The sequence below is a fragment of the Tetrahymena thermophila genome, assembly GCF_000189635.1.
Source record: "Tetrahymena thermophila SB210 genomic scaffold scf_8254582, whole genome shotgun sequence".
Lineage (NCBI taxonomy): Eukaryota > Ciliophora > Oligohymenophorea > Hymenostomatida > Tetrahymenidae > Tetrahymena > Tetrahymena thermophila.
This window is the reverse complement of record NW_002476353.1, coordinates 1-26,295: the sequence shown is the minus strand read 5'-3', so window position 1 is coordinate 26,295 and position 26,295 is coordinate 1. Positions and strand designations below refer to the sequence as shown.

Here is a 26,295-nt window from a genome sequence, read left to right as displayed (position 1 = left end):
CTACTATCTTAGATACTATTTTCAAGCATTAGGAAAAATCAGTAATCAAATCTTATTATATTTTGTTTATTTTAATAAATAAACAAATAAGCAATTAAATATTAGAAATTAATAGAAAAAATATACAATTTTAATATTGTTGGGTCTATTACTTTTAAAAATTAATTAATAATTTAAAATCAAAAACTAAAAAACTGAAAATTTCAACTATTTAAAAAAAGTTTAAAAGGTAGATCATATGAATATAGATTGGGACAAGCTTCAGAAAGACGGAAAGTTAGAAGACCCTAATATTTAAAATATTATAAATGAAGTCAAATAGTAATTTATAGAAGAAAAAATGAGAAAATGCTAGGAGAAAAATTAAGAAGTTTAATAGAATTCTGAAAATAAAGAAAGGAATATTTTAGAGCAAATTGCTTTAGATTAGTTAGAGGAAGAGGAAACATAAAAAAAATTGGAAGAAAGTAAAAGCATTCAGAATAGTTAAAGCTCTTAAAGCAAAAATACTAATACAAAACTTTGTTAAAATTGTAAGCAATAAGACAAAAAAGTAAGTTCTTGTGCTGGTTGCAAAGAAGTATATTACTGTTCAGTTGAATGTTAAAAAGCAGATTGGAAAAACCATAAAAAGCCTTGTTAAATTAAATAAGAAGAAATAAAGGAAATTTAGAGATTAGAAGAGAAGAAAAAGAAAAAGAATATTGATTGGTTTGAGAAAATAGATAACTGTGGTTAGGGTAATTTTAGTGTCATTTAAAAAATGAAGGAAATATCAACTGGAAAAATATATGCTATTAAGGTAATAGAGAAGAAAAGACTCAAATAGTTAGGAAAAGAGAAAGATATAATCATGGAAAAGCATGTCCTTAAAAAGCTCAGTGGTTCGCCATATGTAATTGAATTATTTGATACTTTTTCTGACGAATTGTGCTTGTATATGTAAATGGAGTTCGTGGACGGAGGAGAATTATGGAATTATTGTCGTATCTTTGGTCTTATAGGAACTTCACTTGTAAGATATTTCTTTGCAAAATTATTGGTTGCATTAGAGTTTATACATTCTAAAGGTAATTAATTAACTACTTCTGAGAGATATTTTTTTAAAATTAAATTACTCTTACTGTTATTTAGGTATTATTCATAGAGACATTAAAACAGAAAATGTTTTAGTTACAAAAGATGATAAAAATATTAAATTTTGTGATTTTGGTACAAGTAGAGATGCTTTAGATGATAGTATTTAAGGTGCAGGTACAGGAAGACCTGGTAAAAAGATGTTTGAACATTTTGTAGGAACTCCTAATTTTATGGCTCCTGAGTGTGTTAGAAATAAGGCAAGTGAATATAGCAGCGATATATTTAGTTTAGGAGGTTTAGTTTTCTAGCTTTAAACAGGATTCCCTCCATTTTTAGGTAGAAGTGAATATTTAATCTTTTTACAATCAGAAAAACAGGATCCTATATTTTAAGAGGAACTTTGGTAAAATCAAGATGATTTAAAAGACTTAATACTAAAAATGATGAAGAAAGAAATGACGGAAAGAATTACTATACCTGAGATTAAGAAGCATCCTTACTTTAAAAACATAGATTGGGGAAATCTCCCAACTTACGAAGAGTCTTTGTAGAAGTTTACTAAAGAAGAAAGATTTTTCTAAAATATAAAAGGTGATTTAATTAGTAATTTTAACGACTTGAATGAAAAAGCTGATATGGTAGATAAAAAATTCAAGGAATGGGAATAAAAACTAGAAACAATTGATGAATTTGATGAATAAGAGAAAGGTTAAATTCTGAAAAGATTATAATTCATGCATAAATAAGCAAAGCAGATGTTTAATATAGAAGAATTCTTCTGGTAAGACTTCTAATTAGCTGATAAAGGAAACTAAAAAAAAGATTAGTCTGATGATGATGAAGATGATGATGATAATGACGAAGATGACTAAAACTAAAATAAAGATAAAAAAATTAAATGAATTAATAAACAAAAAAAATAAATTTTAGAAATTTTTTCATATTTATTTCTATGTTATATTTAAAGTAGTTAAAAAATAAAAATAAAGTTTTAAATTTAAATAATATACTTGAGATAATTAAAATCAACTAATACACAAATTTAATCTGGATGTTAAAAATTAATATTTTTAATAAATTTAGGAAAAATAAGAATGAATAATTTGCTGTAAAATATGTGCAGATAGATATTTTTGAAATATATAAAATGTGATGAATTTTAATGTGTGTTTTTTTATATGTTTATAATATTATTAATTAATTAACTAACAAGCCAATTTTATTTAGTTACAAAATATTTAAATAACTTCTAAATTTAACCTTTAGCTTATACAGAGTTTTTAATTAATTCAAGATTAAATATTTATATTATTAAAATACGACAGGAAATATAACCAATCAAAAACTTTACAGAAGAAAAGATTTAAAAAATTTTTTTATTAAAGTAAAAGAAATCTAAATTACAAACTATTAACTCTTTGAGGTAATTTAATTACTCACCAAATAAAATTTTAGGCATTAGAAATCCAAAAATAAAATATTACTAATTCATAAATAATCTATTAATTTAATTGAGAGCATATTAAAAATTTGATGCATATGATCTGAAATATATATTATCCTTTCTTTATATAAATTATTTATTAAGTAGAAATACTAAAAAATTCAGTACAACTAACAGAAGAATTCATATCAATATTATATTTAGAATTTTTAGTTTAGACATATGATAAATAAAAATTAAAGCACTTCTAGTGATCTCTCCAATGATAAATTATCTAAGGAAGCAGCTGAGTTAAAGTAGCAAGATAAGGCCATTTATACAAACAACTCTATAGAAGAGAATTTACTTGAAGAGGATTCTGTCAATCACAAAGAAGATGTATACAGAAAATAAAAAAGATATTATTTCCTTCCTTTTGCATGCTTTATTCTTATAGGTGGTTTTTTCAATAATACCTTTCAAGCATTTATTAAACAATAATTTATGGATTCAATGGGGATAGATTCGTCTGGTTATAACCTTTTTGTGCTCATTCCTCCTCTACCTAATATTATTCTCCCAGTTTTTTCTGGTCATATATTTAATTGGCTAAACTTAAGGAGAGGTTTATTCTTATTTTCAAGTATGGTGCTTATTGGTATGACACTGTGTTTGATCGCTTCTTATCCTAAATCTCTACCATTAATGATTATTGGCAAAACTATTCATTAAATTGGTAATGAAATGCTTTGTATAGGATAAAGTAAATTAACTTTTTTTCAGTTTTTAATTAATTTTGAGTGAATAATCTATTTATCAAAATACTTTTTATTTTCTTATGCATATCTATATAGATAGCTATTTATTAAATATTAATCAAATTTAAAATGTATTTGCATAAATTTTACTTATATGATTTTAATTTATTCATGAGAAAACCACTTTATAATTTTATAATTTGAGATAAAATTAGTTAGTTGGCTTATTAAAAATTTAGGAAAATTTTAATAATATTTAATAATTTTAGGTGCACTAGTTAGTATATGGTTTGACAGTACAACAATATCTTTTGCATTTACTTGGGGCAGCTTTGTTTCTAAGTTATCAGGATCAGTAGCTGGTATAGTCTTTCCTTAATTATATAATATCGAAGATGATCTTTAGATACCTTTATTTGTAAGCGTTGGTACATGCGCATTCTCTTTCTTGTGTGTTTTAGTAGTTATTTATTATGATTATCAAGCAGAAAAGCTATTTCATGCAGATAAAAAGAAAGGAGGATTAACTTTAAAATAGCTTAAGGAATTTTCTGGTCTTTATTGGATATATGCATCATAAGCAGCTTTGTTATATGGAACTTTTTATGCATTTGAAAGTTATCTTCATGCAATTTTGTAACACAAATTCGGTATTGATAAAACTACAGCTGGCTCAATGGTTTCTATTCCTTTCTGGGTTTCTTTTTCAGCTCCAGTCTTTGGTATTATAGCTGATAAATTTGGCAAAAGAATATTTTGTTTAATTGCAACTGCCTTCGTTGCATTAATTTCAATTATTGTCATATTAATAATGCCAGGTTCAACTGCAGAATCTGTTATTTATATTCCATTAGTTGCATTTGGTATGTTCTTAAGTATGATGGCTGCCTATTTATTCCCAGTTTATCCTTTGCTTTGTAAATTAGAGGTTATCAAAGCAGCCTTTGGTATTGGATATGCTTCTAAAAATGCTGGGCTTTCACTTTTTGGATATGTTGGAGGATAAATATTAGGAAGTGATGAAGAAAACTACAATGCTTATTTGTTCTTCTTCATTGGTATATTTGTTGTTTCAATAATCGTTTCTGTATACGGGTTCATTTTAGACAAAAAAGCTGGAGGTAACATAAACTCTAAGAGGCCACACGTCTCAAATGTTGCAGAAGAAATTTCTAAAAGAATGTCATTAGGAGGATCAATGATTTAATGATATGTCTTAGTAAATACTGTAAAAACTCAACTCAAAAAAATATTTTATTTCTAATTAAAATTTAATTATTAAAAGCATAAATAAGTTGTTATATTATCTTAAATTCTAAAAGTGAAATTATTACTTTAAATAAAAAGTTTGATTTGATATATAAAGAGAATTATTTTTAAAATCAAAATTAAATTAAATAAATTAAAACATTATTACATATTCTAAATTATTGTATTGTTATTATTGAATTATTTATAAAAACTTTTTTTGAATCTAAAAGTTAATATTTCATTCTGAAAATCAAATTATTACTTAATAATTGCAAAGTGTTTACTATTTTAAACTAATTAAGAATTTGTCTTAGTTAATTTTGATAGATTAAAGTTAAGAAATATAACCACTTAAACAATACAAGCTATAATATTTTTTATTAGTAAAATAGATAAATAAAATAAATTTAGATTTTTAAAGTAATTTTATGTTAAATAAATAAATTTTATAAATTTATTTAATTTAAATAGTATTTAAAATTAATAATAAGAATTTAAAAATTTTACTAAAAACCTTGATTTATTATTAAGAAATGAGTGTATTACCTTTTAACTTATTGAATAGTATTTAATAATTAAAAATAATTTATATTTTTATAAAATATTTTTCATATAAAATTACTAAATTAATTTAATTAATTAGCTAGATTTGTGAATTTAATAAATATAATATGATTTCATGTATTTTTTATCTGAATTTTAACACAATAATCAAGTTCATTTAAGCTTTGTAAAAATTTAGCTAAAGACTGATTTCATTTCATTCTTAATAAGAAAATAAAACGAATACAAATCAATATACAATAAAGAAGAACCTTTATTAATTTTTTTGATCATGAATAATATTTATTGCAAATAATTATAAATAATAATAAAAGAAAGAAACTATCTAAATTAAAGACAATAAATCAATCAATTTATAATTTAACTAAAATGTCCAGCTCCAAACTCCCTGAAGAAAATAAAGGGAATCAAAATCATGAATAGACAAAAGCAGCTGAGAACCATGAAGAAAAGTAGAACCATTAAACAGAAAATCATAATGCTGAGAATTAACATGAATAATAATAATAGCATTCTAACTAGTAAAATAAGCATGAAGCTCATCATAAATAAGATAAGGAGAATTAAAATGCGCACAATAAAAATGCAAATTCATCTTTAGAAAGATAAAACCCTCATTAAACTAGCAGTTCTATGTATAAGTAGAATTAATCAACCTAACAAAAAGAATATGAGGTTCCTGTTGTTGAAGAGATTAACATTGGAGCTCTTACACCTAAGAGTCGCGAAGCTTGTCGCCGTATAGGCTTATCCCCTGAAGATTTAAGAAAAAAATAAGATTAAGAAATTGCTCATTTAGTGAAATTAAAAACTGGTGCTAATCATGTTGATCAAAATACAATTAATATGTTTTAAGCTCATTTCGAAAAAAAGAGATAAAAGAAAATCAATCAAGTATATTAATTTCTAAAAAGAAAATCTTAATTAATATGGTTTATATTTTGCATTAAATTATTAAGTTATACTATTTTTATACTAAAAATGCTTAATTCTTGTTTATTTCAATTATTTATTTGAATAGATGAAAGAAGCACGTAAGGAAGTTGAAGAGGATGAAAAGAATGGATTATGGCCTAACAATAACAACGCAAATAATTAATCATAAATGAAGTCTTCTTATGTAATTTAAATTAATTTAGTTACATATATCTATTTAATATAAGGCAGTTTTTTTAGTTTTACTTTCAAAAAGCCTGATTTGTATATTTAATCGTTTAAGATATTATATTAATTTATATATATTTTTATAGTATAACAATGAAGGATCTCAAATGAATACTACTTAAATGGGAAGTATTAGCTTAGTTGATAAAGAGAGAAAAATGTTTGAAAAAATAAAACGCAGATAAGTAACATATTTTCTTTATCGTTTAAACAAATAGCTGCCTACACAAATATCCTTTTATGTTTAATTCAGCAATAGGAAATAGAAAAAATGATTGAATATGAAAAGAAAATGGAAGAAATAAGATAGATAAATGAAGAAAAAATAAGACAATAAAACGATAGAGAAGCTAAGCGTTAAGATGAACTTAGAATGAAGAAAAGAGAAGTAAAAAAATATGTTATTCTTCAAAATATTTCTCATAAAATTTTAATATAAATAGTAAGACGAAAAAAGAGTTAAGTTAGAAGAAGAAAGAAGAAAGAGAGAATAAGAAGAAGAATTGGAAAATAGAAAAAAGTAAGCTTTGGCCTTTGAAAAAGAGTAAGAAAGAATCAAATAATAGTAAGAAAGGGAAAAGGAAAAGAGAAAAGATATTTAAAAAAAGGAGCAAGAAAATGCAGAGAGATAAGAAAAGTTAAGATAATAAACTGAGTCAATTTTACAAAAGCAATAATTGTTAATTGAAGAAAGGAGAAAGAAAATGGAAGAGTAAGATAAAAAGAGAATAAGTGCTATTAATGAAATGAATTATACGAGAAAGGTATATGCAGAAGAAAAGAGAAAGCATCATGAATAAAGAATTGAATAGTGCAAAAAAACAAATGATGATATTCTAATTACTAAAAGAATTGTAAAATTAATTAATTAATTGAATTGATTTAAAATACGTTTATTTATTAAAGGAATTCGAAAAGAAATAAAAGCATGTTGAAGAGTAAAAAATTAAAAAATAATATTTTAAATTTAAAAAATAATATTTTATAAAACTCTTTGAATTATTTTTAGAAAACGTAAGGAATTTGAAAAAATAAAATATGAGACTCTTTATGAAAGATAGCAAAAAGCTTAAGAAAAATAAATGAAAATATCTACTGTGTTAGTAATAAAATATTTAATTTATGGTTAATAATTCAAAAAAGTAACTAATATTATCTTTAATATAAGTTAACTAACGAATAAAAAGAAGAATAAAAAAAGAAGCAATATTATGATAAACTAGAATAATTATAAAAGAGAAAGGAAGAAATTAACAAGTAGATCTAGCATGAGTAATCTGAAAGATAAAGATACTTCTAAGAAAAAGAACAGAAGATATAATAAGTAAAATGTTTTTACTGACTTAATATCTTTTATATTCTTATTCACTAATATTTAAAAGACCTTAAAAAACAATGAGACTTTGATGGAGTCTAAAAAGTTGACTTTACTAAAAAGATTTGGAGAAACTGATTAAAAGGTATTGACAGCTTAACAAAGAAAATAACAGGAATTATAGGAAAAATTAAACAAACAACTTCTAAAAGAATTGGATAAGGAAGAAAATATTAAAAGAATGGAAAACATTTAAGAATTAAAGAAACAGAAACTCTTAGTCAAAATTGAAAAGGATAACCTCAAGAGATAAATTATTGAGTAATTTATATATTATGTATTATCATAGGTAGCTTTATTTTTCAATAAACTAGGATGGAGAGATAAAAAATGATTAAGCTAAGTGAATAAGTTAGAAGATAAATGGAAGAAAAAAGAGAGTAGTAAATGAAGGAATGGGAATAACAAAGAAAGAAAAAAATTAGAGAACTTTAAAACATGAGCAGAGATTAGTTCAGAGGAGGCAGCCAAACAAATTTGGAAGGTAAACATAAAAAAGGATTTAAAAAATATTAATAATAATTATATTATTCAGATCAACACGATTAGAATAATGATCACCACGATCATGAAGAGCATGAAAGATAATTCAATTAAGCTCATGAAAAAAATAATCATAATCACGAGTAGTAACATTAATAATAAGAAAATTAGCAGGAGAAAGAATCAGAAAGCCCTGCTAAATAAGAAGTTAAATAAGAAAATTAACATTCTTGAGAAATTCATATCAGAGCTTAATAAAAATTTTTTTATTAACAAACTAATTTATTACTTATTAAATAAGTTAATTTTTGTAATTTCTATTAATCTATTTCTATTCAAATTAATTAAAAACAATTAGCTAAGTTTATTATTAAATATAAAACAGCAAAACTATAAATTTATTAAAATTACATTTTTAAAAAGGGGTTTAAAAGAAGATTTTAAATAAAAAACATCTAATTCTAATTTTAGATGAATATTAAAAGAGGATATTTTATATATGAAAAATTTTTACATTTTTAAAAATAAGATTCGTCAAATTTGTATTTTTTTTAATTTAAATTTATTTGAAATTTATTGCATAAATTTAGACAATTTTTGTTAGAAAAATTGATTATAAAAAAAAATCTAAACAAATGAATTTGTATATATTTATAATTCAAACTTTATTTAGTTCAGTTACTGTAGTATTTTATTATTAGCTGTCATTTATTTCTTAACAATAATTTTATGGACAGCTTGAATTTAGATGTGAGCCTTACTTACGATCAATAATATATATCAAACAAGATATAATCAATGAAATTAAGTAGTTAATTACAAAAAATAATAAGAAAGAGTTATTTCCCGTACTTTTATTTGCCATGATCTATCCACAAATATAATTCATAAGTGCTAAACCTATAATTAATTAATTAATTAATTAAAAGCGTCAAAATATTATTTTTTGTATCATTAAATTTTAATTTTACCTCCATTTTTACATGAATAACAAATTGCAAATCCTGTTCCAAGTGTTTATTTTTATGAAAGGAATGGAATAGTGGGGAAAAGATAAGCGCACATAAAACTCAAAAATATTCCAAATATTACTAAAGAAGCACAAACAAGTACTAGATTTTCACCTTAAGGTGCTACTAACAATATAAATATTGAAAGTAAAGCTAAAAAAGAAGAAAATACTAATCCTATGCATCTATAACCAAACTTTTCAACAAATAAGCCAAGTAAAGGGACGACAAAGGCAATCCAATAAGGAATTGATACAAGTTCTCCAGCAAGTGTTGTTTAAATTAAAAATTTTTTTGTAAAAATAGTTTAAAGATAGTTCTCATAAGCATAGAATCCACCAAACATGAGAAAACATTGACTAGCATACATCCAGTATACTTTACTTAACTTTTTTAAATCGTCAAATTTAAACTTACTTTTTTTAACTTCCTTAGTTGGTGTAGGAGTAGTCTATTTATCCGCATTTCTATCATAGTAAAAGACAATCCACGAAGTAAAACAATTCATGATGCAAAAAGATATTCCTAGATAAAATGGAGACATCAAATTGTTATGTTGGCTATAAAGTTATGGATAAGCTATTCCTGATACAGAGCTGGCTATTTTTGTTGAGAAACTTTATAGGGTAAAAGCTATCGCTAACCCCTTAGAGGTAAACCATTTTCCTGCTAATGTACCTTTAAAAGTAGAAAAAATTATTTTATTATTTCTTTGTGTATTACAAAAAATTTTATGAAAATATAAGTCTAAAAAAAAACTTAATATTTAATCATACTGTAAACAATAAAATTAAATTTAAGCTATATTTTATTTAATTAATATAAAAGAATAATTAGTCAGATTTTCTAAGTGTAAAGTTATTTAGTTGGAAAATTTTGTATTTAATATATCAATTGCTTATTTTAATTAAATTTGAGTAATATCAGAATTTGATTCCATGGATTAATTTTGTATTTTGCTTTTTATTAAAAAGTCAATTTATAATCAGAAAGAAATAAATATATTAATAGAATTGTTATATAAAATTTTAGACTTTTAACAACTTGAATAAGTTTTCGATGTTTAATTAATATCATATTTAATTGTCTTTGATTTATTTGATCAAATTAATTTTTCATCAAAATTTTATTTAGTTAAAGAGTCTTAGTAATTTATTTATTTAATTGAATCAAATAAAAATTTTATTTTCATGATTGGATGAAAAAATTTGGAAAATATTTTTAATGATCAAAAGTCTAATAAAATAATTAATTTTTTCAATAAATTGTTATAAATTAGTAAATATTTTATTATTTTTAATTTGATTTTACTAAATGAGATGTTTTGGCACTCAACTGAAATAGCTAGCAAGGTTTTTCCAAAAATTAACCAACCCAATGAGCTAACGCTAATTGATATCATGCATAAAGACATTCCAAGTGAAATTATAAATGTGAACAATACCAAACATGTACGTGCTCCCACTAAGTCCATAAAAGGTCCTACCACTAATGGAAGTACTATGTTTGGTAAAGTAGGTATAAGAAGGAACCAACTGTAATCACTAGTATCCATATTCATTTATGTCATTAACTGCTCTTTAACGAAAGATTAAAAGTTCACATTAAAGTAAGCTCCAAAAGTTACTGTAGAAAGGAATGGAAGTATCCAAAATCTTTTTGTCTCTATGAATTTGTTTTATTCACTAGATTGCTCTTCGATTTACATATTATCAGATGTAATAATACGTTCTTTTTATGAAACAAGTATTTAGTTTAATGAAAATTACCATGAATAAATGTTAATATAAAAAATGTAGTTCTCAATAAAAATTATTTACTTCTATTTTCTATTTAGTCAGTTTCAGTGGATTCACTCACAGTTGATTAGTTAAGAAAATTAGTTTTATTTTCCATTTTATTCTTAAAATATGCAAGTTAGAGATTTCAAAAGCTTTAATTTTTTTCTAACCTTTTAAAAAAGTTATTTATTTTTGAAAACTAATATTTACTAAAATATCATAATAAATGTAGAGTTTTTAAAGTGAAAAAAATTTTAATTATTTGTAACAAAGTAATTAAATGGAAAATTAGAAGAAATAATTAATTACTCTTTAACCTTCTGATCAAATATAATACTGAAATTTTAAATTTGGTTTACAAAGATACTATTTATGATTTTTATTTATCACTAATTTTTGAGAATAAAATTTTTTTTAACAAATAAGTAATAAATTGAGAAATATACCTGAATTTTTTATAACGAAAAGATAAGAGTACAAAATTAGTTTAATTTACTTGATAGCTCTCAATTTGCATATTTTCAGATGTAATAATACGTTCTTTTTTGAAACTAATTTTTAGTTAATGACAATTACCATTAATAAGTTTTAATATAAATAGTGTAGTTTTCAATAAATAAAAATGATTTACTTCTATTTTCTATTTAATCAGTTTCAGTGAATTAACTCGCTGTTTATTAGTTAAGAAAATTATCTTTATTTTCCATTTTATACTTAAATGTTGCCAATTAGATATTTTGTGAGATTTAATCTTTTTCTTCCCTAAAAAAAAAATTATTTATTTTTGAAAATTAATATTTACTAAAATATTATAATTAGTTTAGAGTTATTAAAGTGTATAAAATTTCAATTATTAACAAAGTAATGAAATGGAAAATAAGAAGAATTAATGAATAACTTTTTAACATACTGATCAAATTTATTACTGAAATTTTTAATTTGGTTTACAAAAATACTATCTATCATTTTTATTGAACTAATTTTTGAGAATAAAATTTATTTTAACAAGAAATAAGTAATAAATTGAGAAAGATACCTTAATTATTATTTAAAGAAAAGATAAAAGTACAATCTATTCTTTTGCTGTAAAAATTAACATATGTAAAAGTTTTAGTTAGATTTACATTCTTTACAATTTCATTAAAATTTGAAAATTTGTGGTAAATTTTAAGGTATTTAAATTTTACAATATACTTAAATTACAAAGTTAGTTATTCATATATTCTTTTACAAATAAAACAGATATATAAAAAAAATAGAAGAATTAAATTAATTAATAATATCTTCTTAAATTTATTCAACTTTTTATTAATATGGAATATAATTAGATTTATCAAAGAAATAAAAAATGCTGCTTTAACAAAACTAATTAAAATTTGATTTTCAATATCTAAAATAACCTATTAATTTACTCTTCTTTAATTTTTTTCTTTGTTAAAATTTTATCAGGTCATTTACTAAAAAATATTTTAAGCTTTTCTATTTATTATTTTTGGAGAAAATTAAATAATTAAAAATTTAGTTATTAAATTTATCATCTGATTATAAAATAAATTTATTTTATAAAAAAAAAGCAAAAATATTTAAAATTTACATTTTTAACAAAATTATTTATCTTATTAAAGGAAATAAAAATATTAAAATTTACATAATTTTGATTAAATTATATTAATATAAATAAAATAAATTTAAAATATAACAAATGTTACTAATATGAAAGTAGATTATTATTTTTTAAATAAATAAATAATTTATTTAGTTTTAGTAAATATGGATTAATCTTCTTTATTCCATCAATAAGTTCAATAATAAAATAATACAATTAATTTCATTTGATTTCTTCTATAAAAAATTATGTAATTAAAAGATTAGATATAAAATGATAAGAAATATACTGCACACACAACGTTAGCAATAAATAATATTAGTTGTGAATACATTAAAAAGGTATTAGGATAATAGTATGAGATAGTAGCTCTATTTTTTGATTGGTAATAGTTAACAAGTATTTTCCAAAGAGAAAGAAAAATTATATTTATTTTTATATTTATCACAAAACCAATACTTTATTTATTTTATGGTTATTTAGATACTAATTAATACATTATAAAATTTAAAGAAAAAAATAATAAAACAACAAAAGTAATTATTTCAAAATCTAATAAAAAGGTTACAACAGAATATATAATAGTATAACTTAGTAATTATTTTAAAAAAGGAATATCAAGCAAAAAAGCAAGCTTTATCTATTACAAATCACTTGAAAATAAATTAGATAGGTATGCTACCAAAAATATAAGCTTAAACTATTTAATAAGATAAAAATTCTACGTTGCCATTTAGTCCAAAAAATGAGCAAAGCAGCTCTTAATAATAAATGGCAATGTAAAATCGATAAAATTTGAATAGTTCAAATGGTTATAATATGAATCTTACTTAAAATATGAATAGCAATCAGAATTTAAATTAGAATATTTAAATGGATGACATATTGAAGCGTAAGGAATCAAGTTGGAATCCTCGCCATCATGTAAATGCTGATTTGCCTCATTACAGTTCTTACAACGATAGACACAGTGAGAGTTACAAGCTAAGCTAATCCATAAATACGTAAAGTGGTAGAAAAAGGAAAATGATCGGCTATAAGCAGCATCAAATTATGCTAAACGATGGAAATATTTAGAACTCACATGATATGAATTAATCTGCTATTTATTAGGATGAAATGATGGGAAATTCTTCAGCGAATTTCAAAAAGAAGCAAATGTTATCGCAGTAGAGAAATAGAAGTTTAACCTATAAAAGGGTGAAAGATTAAAAATTTTAAAATAATAACGGTAATATGAGCACAAACAACTAATAAAATTAAATATTAAATGTTGCTTATAATTAATTTGGAATGGAATCTCTCTCAGATGCATAGCAGATGTAAAATTAAAATTTTAAAAATAAAAGAATTCTTACTCTTAAAGAGAAAGTGGAAGAACTTTATCAGCAAATAATAGGTCTATATGAATTCCATAATTTTTAGCATTTCCATAGGGAATATTTTGACTTATTTATTTAAGATATGCCTTCGAAGAGACTTTATGATATTTTAGTTAGAGAAATTAAGTTGATAAATGATAAAAAATCTTTGTATTAAATAACAATGAAGACAATTAGAGCAAGAGAAAACTGCCTTGATAAATTAAAAGATGCTATATTTTCCCTATCAGACTGCTATGAAAAGAAAGATTAGTAAATAGAAGAGAGTTGCTTTGATAATTGTTGTAGACTATTAGCTCATCTTAGAATCCTAACAATATCAGCAGTTGAGGCCATAAGTAACATTATTCAAAAATCATTTAAATAAAATTATAAAAACAAATCAAATAAAATTTATTTTGGACATGATTATAGTTATTATGAATTTAAGATTTTTGCTAATGATTAACAAAAAAAGAAGCAATTAGTTTTTAAAGTAGATATCAAAAGCAAACAATAAAATCATAAAATATTTTATACAAAATTTTATTAAGCCATTCAATTAAATAATTAATATTGAAACAAGTTTATTAAACTTTTTATAATTTCTAATTCAAAAGGTTAATGGAGAAATTACTTTTTCTTTATTTAAAAGTATGCTATGGGTTATGAGAAGTACAAAAAGAAGGATATCATGCTAATATTCTTCTGGGAACATATGAATTATATGTTGAAGATAAGAAGTGATGCTCATTTCGTTAATCATTCAGTTATGAATAGATATATCCCTTTTAGCACTAAATATGATCCTTTTTTTGTATATCCTAACAAAATAAAAGGAGATTGTGCCTAATTTTCTTAATTTTCAAACAAAATTTAAGAAAGTATAAACGGGTGTTTAGATCTTTCTGATCACTTAAAATAAAGAATTCAAAATTGCGAGAAAATAATTATTAATGAGTGTATAATGGATAGAGCTAATAAAAAACTTCATCCAATAAGCAAAGAGCTACTTCTCATTTAAACACCAAAATATCTTTAACCAAATCGACTTAATACTTCTGATTAAATGATAAATATGGAAAGATAAATGCCTTAATATTCAAATTAAATGTAAAGAAACGTATCTCATGAGCCAAGAACTCAATTTGAATAAGAATAAATGCATGGATCGGCATCACTCAGAGTTGATAAATCATATAATACATTAAGAAATAATTCTAGGTAAGGGTTATAAAGCTCGAGAAAATCAATGAGTGCCAAGTAAAAAATAGGAAGCTAGGATAAATATTAAGTCTATTCATCATATAGAAATGGTATAAATGGATTTAGTAATAACAATAGCACAAATGATTTTAAAAACTAAAAAAACCATAAAAATTTTAATAATTAAAGCTTAAGCTTATCAGACATTAAACAAAACCCTGAATTTGAATTTGAAAATGGAGGAGATTAATATAATGATCAATAATTTAATTAAACATTTTCACCTCAAAAGGCTGATGAAAGATTCCCAAATTAAAATCAGCAACCATCAAATTTAAATTTAGATCAAATAACTCCAAACGATGTAAATATAACTCCTAATAAAAATACCATCTCAGATTAGTAATACTATTCGAATAATGTTCCTTATTCCTTACAGATGAGCCACTCACCATCAAAATCTCAACCAACTTATGCTTTTAGTCCTAACTAAAAAGCAATCAAACAGTCAAACGGTTCTTAAAATTAATTGTAATTTCACTTCTTTTTCAAAATCTTGATTAATTTTCTTATACTTAGTAATTAATTAAATATTTAACACATTTTTCTTTATTAGTAATGAGGATAATGCAGTGAATGAAAGCTAATCTTCAATAAATAATGGAATGGTTTATGTAAATAGTAAAGAGCCAGCAAATTAATTAAAAAAAATAACTTCTCAAGCCTAGCCTACTGAAAAGTAAAAGAGAGCATACAGTAGTAATAATAATCAAAACAATTAATCTTAAAAGTAGATTACACCATACTAAAAAAATAGAGTTAAAACTTAAGCTACTGGTTTATAAGCAAATAAAGGAGGTTAATATAATGGTAAAAATTAGCAACTTAATAAGAAAGGACCAAATGGAGATATGGTAAAAATGAATGTTTAAGAAATAGGTATTGCAATCAGCGAGTATATTGAAAATAAGCTGAAAGAACCTAGATAAAAAGTTTATTATGTAAAACCTAGATCAATTATGGAAAGAGAAATAAAAGTTACACTAAAAGATTACTTTTTACGTATACCAAATATTCTTTACAAGCTCTTGGTCCACAATGAAAACCAATTTATTAATAAGTTAAAAGATGAAATTAATTTCCATTTACTTGAGATAAGGGAATAATAAACAGAAAGAATAGCTGCTTTGAGCATAATCCATGTTGATCGCTAAACTATTTCTTGCAGAAAAATTGAGATAGACCACTTTTCTGTAATTGAGTTAGAAAATTTTGATCCTATTCTTAAGAAACTTCTTGAATATATCTGGAATAATGATTCTGCTGATGAAATTAGCTTCAAAATATGTTGTAATGAGTAGCCAGATGAGCTAAATCCATTCCAAAGTATACAAGAAATACTTTTCGAGAACCATTTTAAGTGGAGAGAAGTAGAAACTAGTGAAGAAGAAAATGAAAACTAAAACAGCGAAGGTCTTAATCCATTAGATCTAAATAATTCTTAGGCATACCAATAAGGTACTACTGCATAGACTACAACCCTCAAAGTATTCTATGTTTAAAGACCTAATTCAAAACCAAAAATTAAGCTACCGAATTTAAAATATGTTGAAAACCACGCATTAACTGTTAAATAAAGTGTTATAATATCTAAGGAACCTTTAGAAATGGATGATCATATGAAATTAATGAATTTATAATATCAAGAAAAACCAGGAAAGTATGTTGACATTACTATGATATTGATATCTATTTTAGTATAAATATTTACTTCAGAAAATTTAAGAGATTTGGCCAGTGTTAAAACAAACAAAAAAGTTAAAGAAACTTTTAATATAGCAAGCTAGTTACGTACACCAAGCAGCGGCAACAATTCACAAATAAAAAACGTACGTGAGAGTTAGTAAAATATCTAAGATTAAGCTAATTATGAAAAAGAAGAATAAGGTATGTAAAGTGAACACGAAAAAAGTGAAATATAACCTATGAAACAATCATAATCTATGATTAAAGATAACTAGAAGTCTTCTAATAATCCTAATAACTTTTTACTTTAATCTGGTATACTCAAAAACGAAGAATTTCCTTCGATACAAGGATTAAACAAATATCTGACTGGGTTAAATTAAAATGTATTTTTGCTTAAAGATGCTCCAGTTTTCAAGAAAAATAAAGTAAATCTAGGTTTCTTACAGCATGGTTTCCATCTCCCTAATTTCCATTAATCAGTATTAACAACTGTAGGAGATAAACCTTCTTTCTATTTACGTATAAGAATAACTGAAGATCTATAAGGTCTTTGTTGGAAATTAAGGAGCTCTTCTGTTTACGGAGAACATCAACTCTTATTGATTCCTACTGAAGATTATAATAATTTTATGTTTTTCCTAGATGCCAGAGAATATATTGCTAAAGAAAACCCTCCAGATTTATTCCTATTTTTACGTAAATTTTTAGAATCAGTTGATGATAAGCAGTAAGTAGAAGGTGATGTGTGGATTCCGTAATTTAAAAAGAAATCTCTTCTTATTAAAAATACTGATGTAGCCTCCATTTTTGCAGAAAAAAAGATTTATACAAATTTAGAAACTTCTCTTATTTTTAGAGATTAAATTTAAGGAGGTAAAATGATATTAAACGATTTAGAGTAGAATGCCTTTCTAATAAGAGCACCATTTATTTTTGGTATGCTTCATAATGATTTAGATGCCATTATTTAAAATATACCCTTTTACTCTTTTGTGGTAGATGAAGATGATTTAGATTTTGTCTAAGACAAAAATTCATATTAAAGAAGAATAAATACAAACATTCACCCATCCTTGTTACAGAATGTTCCTACAAATTCATAACTTAAGAAAATGAATACTTAAGAAACATTAAAATGAAATAATACAATTAAGCCCAAGAATAAATAAATAAATGAATGTAACACATTAAATTCAATTTAAAAAATTTAAATCATAAATTGTCAACCAAGTTCTTTTTTAAGAATATTTTAGTTTTTACTTGTAAATACAATTTTAAGTTAATCAATAGTAAATCAATATATATTTCATTTTTAAATGTTTAAATATTTTATATTTTATAAATATTTTTTAAAGAGTTTGACTTTTATTATCAATTAACCATATCTCAAATAAATTTAGCAATTAATTTTCTGTTTATTTTTTTTCTTTCATTTTATTTTATAAAATATCAAAATTTTATTTTTAATAATTCTTTAAAAGAAGAAAAAATAATATATCAAAGTAAGTTATTATAATAAAGAATTAAAAAAAAATAAGAAGTCAATTAAAAAATTAATTAATGAATAATTTAGATTTTACTTGATTTGCTAAAGAGATTATCAGTGAAATAATACATTATATATCACAAGAAGTTAAACAAAGCTTAATATATTAATAAATATTCAATTAAATACTTACTTACAATATTACTTGTTTTCATACAATTTAATTTACACCATATTAAAGCAATAATATATTCCTCAGATTAGTATGTGCAAATTTATAGGGATTAAGTAAAGAGAAATCAAATACTATGGTATTGTTAATTAAAATATTTATAAAAAATTTAAAGTTTTAAAATAAAAATTTTTTATTATTTTCTTTTTGAATCATTTAAATTGATTAATTGAATACAAATATTTTAGAAAAAATTATGAAGTAATTTAATTATATAAGGATATCAGTAAATTATTTTAGATTTAATATTTATGAAAGATTACAGTTTTAAAAATACAAGCTGTTTTGATGATACAAAGAAATCTTTATCATTTTAACAAATGAGTTTATTAGAATTCATTGATTAATTTAGAAATCATACAATAACTTTTAATTTAATGAATTATTATTTTTTAGAGTAAAAAATATTAAATTTATTATCAGAAATATACCTTTAATATAACATTACTTTTTTTTGTTTGATTTTAGTCCATAAAACTTTATTAGCTAAAATTTAATCGAATTACAATAATTTTTTTTAAAATTCATACATAAATAGCTAACTTTTGTATTAACTGTTAAAGTTACATTATAGCTCAAGATATATCATACTACTTTATTCACTTTTTAACATATTATTATCCCAGAAGTATGAAAGATAAATAAATAAGTTAGTTACAAAGTCTAAATTTGCAACAAAACTAAATCAAATAATTTCATTAGTCATAGCCTGGCCACAAGCAAAATAGTTAATCAATTAATACTATTCCTATATACAAACAAACTCTACAGGAAAAAATATATAATAAAGTTCTAGATAACATAAATTTTGATGATTTCAATTTAAATGGTAAGCAAAAGTTGAGAAACAACTTTTTTTAACCTTAAACTGCAAAATAAATGGAATAAAAATAACTCAATTTTAATTCTACAAAGAATTTATAAAATAATGTAGATAAAATAAATATACTCTCTAAACAGATTGAAAACAGCTAGAATGGAATCTAGAAAAAAAAATTTAAAAATTAGACTTTTTTAGGATTATCTTTTTAATCTAACGAATATGATTAAGATTAGTCTAAATTTCATTCATAAAATATTGATCATCTTAGCAAAGCGAATCAATCAAGTAACACATTTCTAAATGATCAATCTGAAAATTATAGAGTATAGTTCAATAGAGATTAATTTCGATAGTAAAGTGGATTGAGATCACCTAATTAGGATTAAAAAAATAGAAAATTTACACTATCTTTATTAAATAAGGAAAAGAAAATTGAAGGTAAAAAAGTTTTTTATTGCTTAAAAAATGCTATTAAGTAAGACTCAATCAAGTAACTTTAACAGTTAACAATATTTCAATAAGGTAAATATAACATTAAATTCACAAATATTTTTCTATATCATTACTTTAAAATTAATTGAATATTGGTTTATATTTTTTTCTAAAAAATGTCCAAAAGCAATTATTTCAGATGATTTAAAATAAAATTTTATCCCTAAAATGCTAAATGTACAGCATTTGTCTCCTAATAGAAACATGCATAATGAAGATATGAGTGGTATACATTCAGCTACTTCTGCTTTAAACAAATAAGCTAAAATAGATGAAATTAGAGGTGATCATTAATCTAAACTCCTTGCCAATATGAAGCTTAGAAATCAAAAAAGGATTTCTTCTTAAAACTTTTCAAACGAAAGAAATGCTATGTCTGTAATATCTAGCTCTTCGAAAAATCACTTCAAAGATTAGTCAGTTCACATTCAATAAAGCTCAAATTAAAATTCTTAGATAGTTGGTTTGAACAAGCAGCCTTCTATGCACATGGAAAAGCATTAATCTAATAGAATTTCAAGTTAATTTAAAAAAATGGCCTTTATTTATTAAAATGATGTTCATGCATAGAATAATGGCATTGATTAAAAGCTTTTAATGATAATAAAGATTTTAGATTCTAGAACTAAAATAATAAAAGACCTTAAAGCTTTTAATCTAGATAATACTATATTATGTAATATATATTATTTATATATTATTAAGATTAATATTTATAAATCTTGATATAATTTTATAGAACTAATGGATATAATGAAGTTTGGAATTGAATATGATGACTTAGATTTAATGATGGAAGTAATTATGGCTATGGGAGATGTTTATGTTATGTTTGGAGATCTACAATCAGCTTTAAATGCTTTTAACACTGTGGTATGAATTTTTATAAATCAATAAATTGATTAAAATATTTTATACCTAGAGAGTCCTCTCAGACTTCACTCAAAACTTTAAAAAAAAAATTGAATGTCATCTGCATTTATCTTAAGTATCAAAAAAGCTCAAGTTGTACTAGTATGCACTAAAATTTATGAAAAAGGCTTTACAATATGTGTGGGAAATAAAGGATGTTGACACAGAGATCCATATATATGAAGAGATAGGACTCATATTTTTTCATCTTTCAAACTTAGAAAAAGCTGCATAATTCCATCAAAGGTAATTAAATTTTCTATAATAAAAATTTAATAAGATGTTCATTTAATTCTGTTAGGGCAATAAATGGAGGAGTAGAGTATATTAATAGTAATTAAAGGTAGTAGGCAAGCAAAAATCTGCATTTTTATTTGTCAAACTTAGAGAATAAAATAGAATCAATTGACAAATATATAACTTTAAAAATACCGATGCTTCCATTTTAATTTGTTCCAATTGGTATGAAATAATGATTTGAAAATAAATTCAATAAATAACTTGTTTATTTAAATTAAAAGAAGAAAATGAAGTAATTCCTCAACATATTGTAAATAATTACATGAAAAAGAACAAGGTGAAATTGATATTTGATGCAAAAGGATTTAAATCAGAAATGAGTGAGTAATATTAATTAGAGCAAATATTTGCAAGTGATGAATTTTATATTGAGATTTAAACTCCTAGAAGTAATCAAATTATACTAAATTTTACTAGATTAATAATAAAAAAAAAATATTGTTTGTAGATGATTCTCAATTAAATAGATTTGCCAACAACGAAGAAGAAATCATTTTAAAGGATTTAGATGAAAAAGAATAAGATTATTTAGTAAAATCAAGCATTAGATTCGGTCACAATAGAAGTGAATCTTAAAAATTTGTAAATAATTTGAAATCCTTAAACTATTTTTAGCTTAATTAAATATAAAAATATACTTTTAATTTTTTTACAAGATTCCTCCAAAGCATTTGATGAAAAAGCAAGATTACAATACCACTTTCTATTTGAATGAAAGTTTGAAAAAAAAATCTTTGGAAGAAAAAATTAAAGATAGAGTAGAAGAGCTGAAGTTGTGGGAAAAAAGAGATCACTTAGGAAAATTAATGAGCAACCCATTTATTAAGAGTGGACACTCTAAAATTAATTAAATAGTGCAAATAAACCATTTAGGTGTAAATAGAAATGTTGATAATTTTGACAACTCCCAGAATATTCAAATCTCTAAATCTAATATGTTTTTTAATAAAATAATATCCTAACAATACTAAAAAAATGTAAAAATAAATATGTGATTCAAAACAAATAAAAGAAAACGGAAGGGGCCACTCATTTTATAAAAAACTATATATAAACAATTAAATCATAAAAATTATTAGTGGCTTTAATGGGATTTTTAATTTAATTATTAAAAACTCAGGAAAAATGTAAATAGAGTATTTATTGAGAGTAACAGAGATATATCCTGATTGGAAAGTTTGTAGATTCCTTTAGACAAATTAAAAATCAAATAAATTTTACCTCAATAGTATATATATTAATCACTTGCTTATTTAAACTTAATAAAAAAAATTAAATTACTATGTAGATATCAAAATTATTGGTATTAAAGTAAATAGAAAACTTCGTAAATAGAACTAAATATGTGTTATTGTTTAGCAAGTAATTAGCAATCTGCTTATATGTATCTAAGCAATCTTAAATAAAATTAAAATAATTAAAAAAAGAATGTATGAATGAATGCTGATGGATAGGTAAATGCCCATCATAGATTAATAATCTGTTTACATTCAATTTTTATGAAGCTTATTTACTTAATTTTAAATTCTTTTACTAACATTTAAGAGAATTTCTTTTTAAAGATGAATACATTCTTTAAATTTTCTCTTTAAATTACAGAAACTTCATAGAAGAATTTTTTAATTAAGCTTTATTATTTCAATCGATTTTTAATTTTTATTTAATAAAAACACTGACATACATACATACGTATATCCACTTTTATTTGTTTACTTGGATATAATTAGACTAATAATTTGAAAAATATTATTAAATGCTTTTGTTAATTCAGATATTTAAAAATTTCGATTATTACTTTTACAAATGCACAAAAAATCTTTCTTTTCTTCAAAAATTTGATTAATTTTCAATATATTTTGATTAATTGATAAATTAAATTTATTTGAAATGAATGAGTTTAACAATGGAACAAAATACTTAAGTAATCGATTCCATAAAATCCAATTTTTAATATAATAAACTACAAAAAATATGATGAATATTTGTTTTAAAAAATATTATTAATATAAGTAAATAATAAATATTATGTTATGATACATTTTTACTGAATATGAGTTTTAACTTTTATTTATGTAAAAGAACATTTTAAGTATTTGTTATATAAAATAATTAAAAGGCAAATGATGGAAATGGAAAAGAAATTTTCTAAATTCCTTCATAAGATAGTCAAAAAAAGAATTTTTTATACTTTCTAATGCCTTTAAAAAGGATTTGTTATTATACTGTTTTTAATTTTTATAATTACTTTGCTTTTTGAAGAAAATATAGAGTTAATAATAAAAGAATGTATAAGGTAGTTTTTACTTCATTAAGCAATGTTTAATAATTAGTTTTTTAATATATATTTAATATAGCTGTTTTTCATGCATTATTGATTTATAGATTACTCATTTTAATGCTTTTAGAGGGCATTTCAAAAGCTAGGTTCTTCGAAGGAAGAAAATTAGTTGTTAGTTTGGTTTAAATTGTTGTTGTTGTTGTTATTGTTTACAGGCTTGTAATACTTTTACAGGAGTATATGTATGTCGAAATCGTACTATATGTTTTCTTTAAGATCAATTATTTTTTATTCATGATCATTAAACTCTCTAATATTTAAGAGAGTACATATATTTTAGGCTTCAGTGTCTAACTCAATAATTTATAAAACAAAATCATAGTCTGTATTATTTTAGATACTTGAGCTAGAAGATTCGGATGAGAAGCTGGAATTTAGGTTTCCTGATTCTTCAACTTTGCAATTTTTGAAATTGAGACAATATGAATAAGCAGAAGAGGGAACCTGGAGGTCATCGAAAGTAATTAAATTAACTTTTTACAAGAGTTCGGGAGTGCTTGCAATTTGCTCATTTACAGAGAGATTAATATTGAGATAATTTAAAACTAATTATTAGGAAATTTTTAGTCTGCTCTTGGTGTCAAAAAAGTTAGGGCGACCTTATCTCATGATAATTGTTGAGAGATGCTCATTTTCACATCCCATGATAGCAAGAAGGAATTAATTAAATCCAAATTCATATTCTTCGAGATTTTGTGAGTGAATGTTGTATCTTTTCTTTGAGTATAAAAAGATCTTACCCTAGTTATTAAGTTAAGCAAAAGTTTAATCACATTACTATTCAAATTCTTTCAAACGGGTAGCATAAATTTCATCTTCTTCTTCAATGGTTGATGAGTTGCTGGAAACTAAGTTGCTTGACTTAAGAATAGATGAGCGCTACTTTGATAAGATGAGTTTGTTGCAAACCTATTACCATCTGTCGAGATTATGAGCATATGATTAAATTTCATCATGATTGCACATCTTCATGAAGTTGCTAATTATTGAAAAGTCGCGCATAGTTGTACCATATGATCCAATGTTCATTTTGTTGATAAGTTTACCAGGATGAACTTCTACATTAAGAGGAGGCTTCCAGTGGTTTTAGGATGAAAATTTCTTATCAGAAACGAAATCAGTTTCAATCAAGATATCTCCAAATATGTTATAGTCCTTATTAGGAAGTATTTCCCACTTGTTATGAAGGAAAAGCATGGGTTCATGGTTGATTCTATTTCTAATATAAACTTAATCAGAGTTAGCAGATGACTATTAAGGAGAAACAGATAAGAGACAGCTATTATTTTCAGTCATATCGATATCCTCTTATTTGACTTGACTGTAATTGCTATTAGATGAAAGACTTAATCTTTACTTAGTTTAGCTGGATTACTACATAGAAGAGGAGTTAGATAAAGGATTTGTATTTACAGAGAAGCTTTAGTTAGATTCTTCATTTAGATGGGATTCGCTCTCTGAAATAACTCCTTAATTTATTTTGTTTTGGAGAACAGGGCAAGAAATTACTTTGGAGTTATTTACATCCTTCTTAACATCTTTAGACTTAGAGCTTTTGTTAAGAAGCTTCTATTTTTACTACTTTAAAGTAGGCTTTTTATGAATAGCCTTTCCTTTCCTCAAAGCGTAAGGTTTATTTTCAATGCCAGACTATTAAAGCGAGTGGCTCTTATTTTTATCACTTGTCATTTTTAGTAAATAATTTAAATATTCAGTATATAAGAAAGCTGTAAGAGTGTATCTTCAACTTAAATAAATGAATGAATGATTGTTTGTTTGTTTGATTGATTGACAATAAATAAATTGTTTTGTTAAAAACTTAATTTTTTTGTTTTACTATTTTTTTATATTTTTTTCTTCTTCCTTTAGTGCTCAAAGATTAATTTCGATTTATCTCTTCTATTAAAATTAAGCTAACCTTCCTTTGCTTACAACTATTTTTATGATAATAAAAAAGGAAATAAATGATCTTCTAACAAACATAAAATATGAATATTTATTAGGGTATTAGATATTGCATAATATTCATCTAGTTCCTATTTGTATGCAAGTTTATTTTTCTTTTTCCCAACTCCTATATTTAAATAAAAAATTTATAGTATGATCTAATGACTTATAAAGAAAACAAGCTTAACATTTTTCTTTTTGAAATATACTCATGAATCAAATGACTTGTTTAAACGCAGAAATGTTAAATCTATCATTTTTTAAAAACTGATTGAATGCTTATTCCAAATCCAGCTCAAAAGCTAGTTAAAAGTAGTCTAAAAAACATTTTAAATTCAAATTGCTATTGCTTATAATTATTCTAGAAATTTTTGTTCTACTTGAACCAATTTTTAATTAAACCAATAAAATGTGGATTTACACAGTTTAATTTAAAAATGGCTAAAAAATAGATATGTAGATAGAAAAATAAATAGATGATTTTTAATTATAAAAAGCAAATACATAAAATACAAATCGAAATATTAACTTAAGTAATTTAAATATTTATTTTAAAACTAAACAAATAAAACAATAAAAATATTAGAAAGACATCAATTGTTTTTTATAAAAATACAAAAAGCAAATTATTTAAATTTTTAATTGTTTAATATATTTTTTCTATCAGTTTTCTAGTATTGAGTCTTTAATCATTGGTAAGTATGTTTTGATGCTTTAAATTATTTCTTTTAATTATTAATTTTAAAAATAAGAAAAATAAATTTTTTAAATATTTTAATGAAAGATAAAATTAACATTATCTTCTAAAAAAACATTTTAATTGGAATTTTTAATTTTAAAAGAAATATTTTTCCTAAATTATTTTAAATACTTAACTAAATATATATAGAATTTTAATCTATTAAATTGGGGTTGGGGTTGGGGTTGGGGTTGGGGTTGGGGTTGGGGTTGGGG

At 23.1% G+C, this 26,295-nt stretch overlaps 7 protein-coding genes across 7 annotated transcripts; 6 read left to right on the top strand and 1 right to left on the bottom strand. All coding sequences in view use genetic code 6, as the record gives it.

The window, feature by feature from the left end:
* Positions 1 to 238: 238 nt before the first annotated feature.
* On the top strand, positions 239 to 1,982 carry TTHERM_00139680 (Serine/Threonine kinase domain protein; the record flags this gene model as incomplete). The annotated part of the gene is made up of 2 exons (XM_001019850.1): positions 239 to 1,070; positions 1,135 to 1,982. The coding sequence occupies 2 exons, from the start codon at positions 239 to 241 to the stop codon at positions 1,980 to 1,982; spliced, it is 1,680 nt and encodes a 559-aa protein (XP_001019850.1).
* A 764-nt stretch (positions 1,983 to 2,746) lies between these two features.
* TTHERM_00139690 (MFS transporter) lies at positions 2,747 to 4,471 on the top strand (the record flags this gene model as incomplete). Its single annotated transcript, XM_001019851.1, has 2 exons — positions 2,747 to 3,266; positions 3,531 to 4,471. 2 exons carry the CDS (start codon positions 2,747 to 2,749, stop codon positions 4,469 to 4,471), a joined length of 1,461 nt encoding a protein of 486 aa, XP_001019851.1.
* Positions 4,472 to 5,388: 917 nt separating this feature from the next.
* TTHERM_00139700 (hypothetical protein) lies at positions 5,389 to 8,332 on the top strand (the record flags this gene model as incomplete). Its single annotated transcript, XM_001019852.3, has 11 exons — positions 5,389 to 5,970; positions 6,098 to 6,196; positions 6,327 to 6,425; positions 6,494 to 6,628; positions 6,684 to 7,094; positions 7,147 to 7,178; positions 7,250 to 7,343; positions 7,409 to 7,564; positions 7,623 to 7,876; positions 7,930 to 8,099; positions 8,151 to 8,332. Exons 1-11 carry the CDS (start codon positions 5,446 to 5,448, stop codon positions 8,330 to 8,332), a joined length of 2,157 nt encoding a protein of 718 aa, XP_001019852.1. The 5' UTR covers positions 5,389 to 5,445.
* Positions 8,333 to 9,049: 717 nt separating this feature from the next.
* On the bottom strand, positions 9,050 to 11,004 carry TTHERM_00139710 (MFS transporter; the record flags this gene model as incomplete). Its single annotated transcript, XM_001019853.2, has 3 exons — positions 9,050 to 9,786; positions 10,420 to 10,839; positions 10,929 to 11,004. The coding sequence occupies 3 exons, from the start codon at positions 11,002 to 11,004 to the stop codon at positions 9,050 to 9,052; spliced, it is 1,233 nt and encodes a 410-aa protein (XP_001019853.2).
* A 2,166-nt stretch (positions 11,005 to 13,170) lies between these two features.
* Positions 13,171 to 17,950, top strand: TTHERM_00139720 (hypothetical protein; the record flags this gene model as incomplete). Its single annotated transcript, XM_001019854.2, has 3 exons — positions 13,171 to 14,215; positions 14,477 to 15,593; positions 15,679 to 17,950. 3 exons carry the CDS (start codon positions 13,171 to 13,173, stop codon positions 17,948 to 17,950), a joined length of 4,434 nt encoding a protein of 1,477 aa, XP_001019854.2.
* A 1,209-nt stretch (positions 17,951 to 19,159) lies between these two features.
* TTHERM_00139730 (hypothetical protein) lies at positions 19,160 to 22,051 on the top strand (the record flags this gene model as incomplete). Its single annotated transcript, XM_001019855.2, has 8 exons — positions 19,160 to 19,874; positions 19,972 to 20,520; positions 20,584 to 20,717; positions 20,767 to 21,002; positions 21,058 to 21,218; positions 21,278 to 21,445; positions 21,505 to 21,638; positions 21,713 to 22,051. The coding sequence occupies 8 exons, from the start codon at positions 19,160 to 19,162 to the stop codon at positions 22,049 to 22,051; spliced, it is 2,436 nt and encodes an 811-aa protein (XP_001019855.2).
* Positions 22,052 to 24,731: 2,680 nt separating this feature from the next.
* On the top strand, positions 24,732 to 25,154 carry TTHERM_000139729 (hypothetical protein; the record flags this gene model as incomplete). Its single annotated transcript, XM_012798497.1, has 1 exon — positions 24,732 to 25,154. One exon carries the CDS (start codon positions 24,732 to 24,734, stop codon positions 25,152 to 25,154), a length of 423 nt encoding a protein of 140 aa, XP_012653951.1.
* Between the last annotated feature and the right edge of the window lie 1,141 nt (positions 25,155 to 26,295).